At 45.5% G+C, this 8,819-nt stretch overlaps 1 protein-coding gene across 1 annotated transcript; it reads right to left on the bottom strand.

The window, feature by feature from the left end:
- Positions 1 to 1,881: 1,881 nt before the first annotated feature.
- Positions 1,882 to 8,542, bottom strand: Znf263 (zinc finger protein 263). Its single transcript, XM_051181295.1, has 6 exons — positions 8,051 to 8,542; positions 6,766 to 6,946; positions 6,251 to 6,324; positions 5,907 to 6,030; positions 4,286 to 4,402; positions 1,882 to 3,883 (listed from the first exon to the last, which is right to left on the bottom strand). The coding sequence occupies exons 1-6, from the start codon at positions 8,429 to 8,431 to the stop codon at positions 2,718 to 2,720; spliced, it is 2,043 nt and encodes a 680-aa protein (XP_051037252.1). The 5' UTR covers positions 8,432 to 8,542; the 3' UTR covers positions 1,882 to 2,717.
- Between the last annotated feature and the right edge of the window lie 277 nt (positions 8,543 to 8,819).

Genomic DNA, 8,819 nt, shown 5'->3' with positions numbered 1-8,819 from the left:
GACCCACAGGTTGAGTACTGCTAGGCTAAGTGATTGCTTACTCATTGCACTGATTCAAGACTCAACATTCTTGGCCTACCTACTCCCCAATTGAACTTGAAAGATCTTATATCACCTGTGAGTGCCCAGCCCTAAACAGGCCATCTGCTGTCAACCCCCCTTCCCAGATTCAGGGTAGAAAGAAAGTTAGAGCTGAAGGGTAGGAATGAATGCTGTAAGATGCTGTCTTGTGGATGAAACTCACTCATGCACTCACTGTGGCTATGGTTAAATTCCAGTATGGCTAGAAGGTACTAGTGATACCCAGCCACTGGCAGGGAGATATTTGGAGGGGATGTGGCTGGATGTGGCTGGCCATGCTCCAGTTGGATGACCCCAAATCTATGCACATACAGGCAGCACTAGCTGTACTTGGAGTGTTATAAAAAAAAAAAAAAAAAAAGGAATTATATTTGGGGTGGGGGCATGCTGAGGAGGGTATATGGGGAGAATGAGGGCTAGATGTGATCAAAATATATTGTATACATGTTTGGAATTCTCAAAGAAAAAAAAGGGCTGGGAGATAGCTCAGTGAATAAAGGTACTTGCTGTCAAAGCTGACAACCAGAGTTTGATCCCCAAGATTTACAAAGCATAAGGACAGAACTGACTCATAGACAAGACAGACAGACAGACACACCCACCCATAAAATCACCCATGCAGATACTACATGGTCTAACTGGTGTTGATGTACTGTGTACCTTTTCCTGGACAGATGCAAACAAAATGTCTGTCACCCAGATGGGTACCAATGGCAGACTAAAGAAAGAATTCAACCCATGTCAAGATTGGTGAGTCAGTGAAGTTTCCTGAGCCTAGTTTTCTCAACATTGTATGGGGATTTAGAGGCCAGAGGCCCTATGATGTCATACTTCAGGAGCCATCCAACTCTCCCCCCCCCACTTTGAGACTCTCACGGGGGCCTGGAGCTTACCTACCATTTAGGCTAGGCAGGCTGGCTGGCTGATTGGCCAGAAAACCCCAGGGGTCCACCTTATCAGTGCTGTCCTATTCCACAGGACCAGGACCCTGCTCCACGGTAGATCATTAATCTCTAGACACATTACTTCCCTCACTTTCCCTTCAAACTACCACTGCTCACCTCCAGCGGAAAAGTCCTGAAAGATAAAGAGAAACACAAAAATGATTTTCTAAAATTTGGTCCAGAAAGCCAAGCTTTTGTACACTCTAATATAGCCAAGAGCTGGGGTGAGAATAAGGATTTCTCTGACAGACTCTTGCTAAAAGACTGTTCAATCATCTTGTCCTCCAAAGAACAGCTAGTCTAATAGCTTCCTCTGGAGAGGATATGAAGGCTTCTTGGTATCTGATTTCCTACTCCCAGAGTGTTGGGATCTAATTCTCTCAAAAGATAAACAGGCTTATGGTTCCTATCCCAAGCCCCTGTCTAAAACATGCTTACTTCTGAATAATTCTGCCCTTCTATTTTATTAATGATCAATGGCTGTTGTATCAAGACCATTATTCGATTCCCTCCTGGGAACCAGTTTTGCAAGACACAGTCTGTCTTTAAAAAGCCCAATCTATTAAGTTCCTATGGTGAAATCATTATTTTTGCATGCTAATCTAAAACATTAAAACAAAACAAAACAACCAACAACCCACTTCACAGGAATACAGCATCCTAAACAGAGCTGCAAAGATCCATACTATAAAAAGAAAGGGAAAGAATAATCTTTGAAGACCCTTCATTACCCCAGCCACCATTCATTTCAGCCTCACCATGTTAGCAAAGAACAGTCTAACCTACACAAGGAAATAGCACTTAGTCTGAAACGTACCAACACAAAGGTCCTCAATGAAGACTCATACATACCACGTTTCCTGGGAGATATTTATTATAACCTTTCAAACATTTTCAACAGGGAAAGACATAATTCCTAATTTTTTTAGGATCTGCTTTTTGTTTTTGAGGAATCATGGAACCCTCCACCCAGAAACATGTCTCTAGAGCTCTATGCACCTTTTGACAGGTGGAAGAATCTTGGTATCTGGAAAGGTGGACTGTAGCCACATACCCATCTAATCTGTAAAATCCTGGGCTCATCTGCAGATTCTACCTATGACTTCCTATGTCTCTTGTTCCCTTTTTTTCTGAGGTCACTTTATATGTCAATGTGCACCCCTGCCAAACTACTCACAGGGGTATTGTAGTGGCAGAACTAGACTGCCCTGGACTTCCCAGCTAGGGCCTTTCAAAAAGAAGCAACTTAAAATCAGTCTTATTGACCTTCAACTGGTCTCCCAGGAGACCTAGCCCTTCTTCCATCTCGAGGGCCTCAGGAGTCCAAACTCTCCTGCTAAATGTCACAAATAAGGAGGGAATTGAAGTCACATGTAAAAACTGTTGGAATACTAGAATCAGTACAGTACCCAAAACCCTACCTTAGTCAAACAATAAAGAAGGTGCACCTGAAAGCAGGTGGACTTCATAGAAAGTGGCCCTGAGCACGGTAGATCAAGCTACTTCAATTCTTACTTCTGGAGACTCAACTTTTCAGTTTTAAGCTAGTTCTTCACCTCCGCACCTCCCTAAAAATAAGTTCACTTTCTCTTTATATTAATTTCCAGCAAAATACACTACATGGACAAAGAATACCAGCTCCGGATAAGACAAGTTTCTGCCACTCTGGAGCAAAAAGAAACCCCACTGTTTCTAACCGGTGTGAGTTCTCTGATGACTTGTAAGGCGTGAACTCCGAGAGAAACTTTCTCCACATTCAGAACACTTATATGGTCTTTCTCCTGTATGGGTTCTCAGGTGACGAATCCGGTTGGAACTATGAGAGAAACTGTCTCCACACTCGTGACAGGTGTAGGGTTTTTCTCCCGTGTGAATTCTCTGGTGCCTGATTAAGTTTGATCTATGAGAGAAGTTTTCCCCACAAAGGGTGCACTTATATGGTTTTTCCCCTGTGTGTATCCTCTGATGTCTGGTAAGGTGCATGCCCTGCCGGAAACTTTTCCCACAAGTCGAACACTCAAAGAGTTTCTTCTCCACTCTGTGGGCTCCGTGGTTTGTAAGAAAGGAGGCACTATCATTAACTCCTTGCCCACACTCAGGGAAAGGGTCAAGTCTCTCTTTCTCATGAGTTCTTTCATGAATGACAAGATGTGAACTTCGGGAGAAACTTTTCCCACACTCACTACACCGATAGGGCCTCTCTCCAGTGTGGATCCTCTGGTGCCGAAGCAGATTGGAGCTGTGAGCAAAGATTTCCCCACATTCAGGGCACTTGTAGGGCTTCTCCCCGGTGTGTGTCCTCTGGTGTCTGTGGAGGTTGGAGTTGCAGGAGAAGCTTTTTCCACAAACATTGCACTGATAGGGCTTTTCACCTGTGTGGGTGCGCTGGTGGCGTGTGAGGTGGGTATTTTGGCTGAAGCATTTCCCACATTCAAGGCACTTATGGGCTTCCTCGCCTATGTGTGTTCTGTGCAGTGACAGGAAATGTGGGTGCCCACCAAAGACTTCGCCACACTCTACATCCATACACAGCTTTTCTGCTGCATGTATTCTCTGGTGCCTAATGAGGTTTGAGTTATTAGAAAAATTCTTGCCACACAAGGGACACAAATGGAGTTTCTTGGGCTGTTCCTTTGGTTGTACCAGTCCTCTACAATTTGTGGTTCCCACTAAGGACTCCTCTATTTTGTCCTCTGGAGGACATTCCCAGTGTCCTTCTTCTCTGTCATCAGGTCTTCCCTGCTCAGGGCTCCAGGGCACCTCCCTTCTGGCCTGGCCAGGCAGCAGTACGGGAGGATGGGCACTTTCAGGAGAAACAGACTCAACACTTCTTTTTGAGTTCTCAAACTTTTCTACCCCTAGGAAGAGAGAGAAAGCAAACCCTTATTTTACAGTGGAAAAAAATCTCTACATGCTTTTCACGTGGGAGGCCCTGAGAAGAGTTCTAGGTCAGTTTCCCACCCTGTCCTCGTCAGCAAAGCATGCCAGAGGAGAAGCCTGTGGAGCTCAGGCTAATCTCAGAACTCCCTTTTGTAGGCCCCGCCCTGCTTTCCAACTAGCTTTTACTCTTCTGGTATGAGTCAGTCCGAGATTTAGAACCTCCTCAAATTTACAGCATACATTCCTCACTTGCCTTGCTGGGTATGCAGGAGACAGAGCAGTTAGTTGTCCCCAGTGTGCTGCTGGCTGTGTACTCGGGTCCCCAAATGTCACACACACCTTGGAAGCCCTCTTGAGCCCTGTTTATCTTCACTTCTCACCTGGAAATGGGTCTCTGGGGCTCCTGCCTCCCTTGCAGCTTGGCACACTAGGGTCCCATGGCTTTCCTCCTTGTTCTGCCTGGGTGCTTAAGACCTCCTGGCCAGGAATGCAAGACTCTGTTCACAATGAGAGAAACATTACTACATTCTTCTACCATGCAGAGAAAACAAGTCTTGTTTCCTGCCAGCAGCAGAGAAACAAACTTGTCCAAAGCCTGACATATATTACCCAGGAAATACACCAAACCATTCCCAGTAGTTACTCTATAGAAAAAAGAAATTAGAGAAGACTATAGGGTTTTTTAAAAATATTTTCAAAGAACCTGAATTTTTTTAAATGCAAATATAAATTTGCAATTCAAGTAACTACAAAATAAACACAAGATGACCACTTCTTTGAGAATCAAAGTTGGCTACTTAACTACAGTTAAGCTAAACTTAACTGTAAAACTCTAGAAGAAAACATGAAATCAACAGGAAAAGGACCCAAGCTCTTAGAAAACAATGAGATTAAAACATGTAAATCCTCCTGTGCTGTGCTAAAGAGAAAAGCAAACAGCTCACTCTGTCTCCAGCAAAACAGACAGACTTAACCAGGAGCTTATTTCCAACAAACCAATGTCTTCTCAGTAGGCAAAACAATGGAAAGTGGTGCAAAGCCAGGAGGGGGCTCCCGATGAAGGAAATCAAAAGCAAAATAATGCCGCACAAGCAGTCCCAGTGAGTTCACAGTCCTAACTGGCTTTATGCAAACATGGTGTATGAAAACAGCTGCAATGCAATGCCTTCCTGGTGTGTGCTTCAGCATCACCAATCCTACTGTGCACAGCCCCCGTTACAGGAACTCACTCTGTAGTCCAAGCTGGCCTCAAATGCAGAGATCTACCTGCCTCTGTCTCTGGAGTACTGGGATCAAAGGTGTACCATCATTGCCTGGTGCCTCCAATTTTTTATGAGAATTTTCATATACACAGAAAAACTGAGAAACTATGTAATATTTACATATATCTCATTTAATTCAGCTATTAGTTTGCCTTTTTTTATTGGCATCATTTTTAACCTTCGAACAATTATTCAACACACAGATGCACTTTAATCAATGTATTGTCTAGCTTACTTTGTGACTGCATGGTGTTCCAACTGTACAAGTTCCCCTTCCCTTCCTGGATCTTTACAGGCTAAGAGAGCTAATAAACTGGCATATTAATGCCAGCACCCCTGGCTTTTCTGTCTTTGGTAAAAAAGTCTAGAAATACAAAGGAGCACAGAGGGCAGAAATAAGAATGCAAGTAGGAGTGCAGAGCACTGAACATGTGTGATGTGGGCCTGTGGTCATTGCATACGGTCCAAGGGCAGCACCTGCCCTTGGACATTCTCTACAGCCCAGACTCTGCCTTAAATTCCAGCAACGGAAATAAAGTCTAAGGATGCCATTAAGTCTATCAACTGTGCCACTTGGCAGATGTTTAACTGACCATAGTAGGAGAACTTTAGAGCAAAGGGGGTGGGGTGTCAGGGTGTCTCTTGACAAAACTCAAGAGTTCATGTCCAGAAGAAATATGTATTCCAAGGAGGACACTATGGTCATAAATGCCATCATCCCAGAAAGAGAAGTTCTTACCTAGTGTGCCCACGTTCTCATAACTATCTTGCACCATATCCCTTGAGAGAGCTCTCTTACTAGGATCCTGATGGCCCCACTCCTGAGAGATATACATTGCCACGTCCTCGAAGTTCTCAGGCAACTGAAATAACACAAGATCTCCTTTAGCATCAAATGTAACAAGAACAATTCGGAGTTATGGTTAAAGGAGGAAAACTAGGAGTGCCAAGAACACGTCACAGGGGGAAACACAAAGACGCTAAGGGAGAAAAAGATCCTCCTGGTAGCATGGGTACCTCCCACCCCAAAAGGAGAGGAGAAAAGGTGGATCTGGGGAGAGGCAATGAGAACGTCCACATCACCTGGGACCCAGTCATATCCTTATCTTCCATATTCCCTTCAGGAGGAAAGAGAGAGAGCCAGGGAGCAGATAATGCTGAAGATGACAGAAATCATAATGAGAACAGTAACATTATCTTGGCAACCCACAGATTATTACAACACAATATGCATTCCCCAATACCCAGTCTCAGCTTTTAGGATTGACATTAAACAAAAGGTAGCAGAAGATGTAATAAGGTGATTAAAGTAACGGGGCCACAGTAAAGGTATGTAAGCGGTCTTTCATCCCAGTCAACAGTTCTAACCACACACATCCCCATCAATCATGTAACTATAGACTGCCAGTTTTGTACACAGAAGGGCTTTCTTTACTAAGATTGCCCTTTTCCTCCCCACCAACCCTCATAGAGCCCACACCTGAGAACCTTATCTTCAGAAATTCTTTCTCCTTAGCACCTGTACTACATTCTACTAGGGTCAGAGACAACCCCAAAACCCCTCCTCCATCCCGCCTGCCCAGGTAACTTCCCCTCACCCCTCTCCTTTACAGCCTGGGGGTCCCTTTTGGGGCTGGGGTCTAGCAGCTCCTGCAGCCTGGGGCCAGGGCTTCGCTCAGTCTCCATTGGCTCCAGCTTGAAGCTCGGTGACTCTCCTGCTGTTTCCAGTGGCAAAGGCTCCTCCAAAAGCACTTCTGCTCCCCGCCCTTGGTTTGTGACCTGAGAACCAACCCACATCACTCATCATCACAACAGGGCTGACAGAAACAGAAATCAGTACAGGATTCTTAGGACAAGCCTTCAACAGAGAAACACAGACCATCCCTTTGGTCTTGGCCAAGAGGATAGTTAATGCTTAAAGGCTTTTTAGATTGTGTGAAATAGAGAAAATGGGAGGGATAGGAGCAAACAAAAAAAAAAAAAAAAAAAAAAAAAAGAGGATCTACTGCCAGTGCAATATACTCTTCTGATACCTCACTTCTGCTCGCTCGCTCTTTTCCTAGATATGTCCATTTTTCACTACTAGATAAGGTGAATTTATCAGGCAAAGACCACAAAGCCTCAGTGCTTAGCTGTCTTTCAAAGTTCAATTAACAGAGATCTAACGCTGCATCGGAGACTGCTGACTAAAATATTGGGTATTAACCACTAAGTATAAGCCTGGGGTGATGGCATATGCCTGTGGTCATCCCAGACCTAGGGAGGTTGAAGCAGGATTGCCTCGAGTTTAAGCTTAGGTTACCTAGCTAGAATCTGCCTTTAACAAGAAAAGAGCAGCACCAAGTTCAATGGCGCACACCTGTAACCCTGGAACTGCGAATTCTGGGAAACTAAAGCTGGAGGATCACCACGGGTCTGGAGCCAAGCTGTGCTACATATTGAGTCACAGTCAGCTTGGGATATAGGACCTTGTCACAAAATAAACGGACAAAAAACCCTCAAAGAGTGGCAGTAGTGTCATCCAAACATACTGTTCTCCTGACCCCTGAAATTGTTCCCAGACAGCACTTTTGCATCTTCATTTTACCAACAGAAAAACAGGAAAAAATAAATTTGTCTGCCCAAAGTCACAAAGATAGTACTAACAACAGGGCTAGCTACTGGTGGAGAGACGCCTACAAGTTGAAATAAAGTCCTCCTCGTGCCCACTACCGTCATATGGGAAAAATATGGAAGGAAAATGTTTCAGATAAACCACAAAAATCCCTCTTCCTCATGTAAAGTCTACTCAGGGGAATCAAGTATATTCGACTACAAAACTAGACTAGCAAAATGACCTAGTCTTCTGGGCCAAACCACAAATAAAACAGCTCTTTCTGTCACCTGTTGCCTCAGTTTCCCAAGTTCTCTCTGCATTCGTTCCACAAGGGTTACTGCTTCTTCGCCGCTCTCTGGGCGCAGCTCCTGCACCCTGCTCTGAATCTCCTGGGGAAGAATTGTCAAGAACTGTTCTAGCACCAATAGCTCCAGTATCTGCTCCTTAGTGCGCATCTCCGGTCGTAGCCACCCATGGCAAAGCTCCTGAAGCTGGCTAAGGGCCTCTCGGGGTCCAGCGGCCTCTTGAAAGCGGAACCGTCGAAAACGCAGGTGGGAGGCCTCTGGGTCCGGCGGGGGAACCTCCTGGCTCCAGGTGCAGTCCTCCTCCAGTTTCACTATCAGGAGCCCTTCCGGCTCCTGGGAGCCCGGGCCAGCAGCCATGGTCATGCCCCCAGAGTGCCTAGGTCCCGAAATCAGCCACGTCCGCCTTGAAAGAAGTCCTAGGTTGCGTGCAACAGCAGAGTACGACTGCAGTAGTCGAGAGGCCCCGGGCTCCAAATACTGCCGGAAAAACCCAACTAGGCAATAATGGCTCTGCAGCGTCTCCACCTGACCGGCTCCTCAGGCCCGCACAGAACTTAGCCCTCGGCGCCCGTGGCGGAAGTTTCAGCGCGTGAGTTATGCGTCATAAGCCAACGGCCTAGTCGAGACGGACTTCCGATTCACGTCTTGCTTATTCTGTCTCCCATTGGGTCCAGTCTCGCCACGTACTCACTGCTGGCCAACGACAAGGGAAAATTTGCATTAAAGAGCGGGAGGAGAAACTGTCCACTTG

This window comes from Phodopus roborovskii, unplaced genomic scaffold (genome assembly GCF_943737965.1).
Source record: "Phodopus roborovskii unplaced genomic scaffold, PHOROB, whole genome shotgun sequence".
NCBI classification, from domain to species: domain Eukaryota; kingdom Metazoa; phylum Chordata; class Mammalia; order Rodentia; family Cricetidae; genus Phodopus; species Phodopus roborovskii.
The sequence above is the reverse complement of the archived record's forward strand: the minus strand, read 5'-3'. Positions and strand labels throughout refer to the sequence as shown.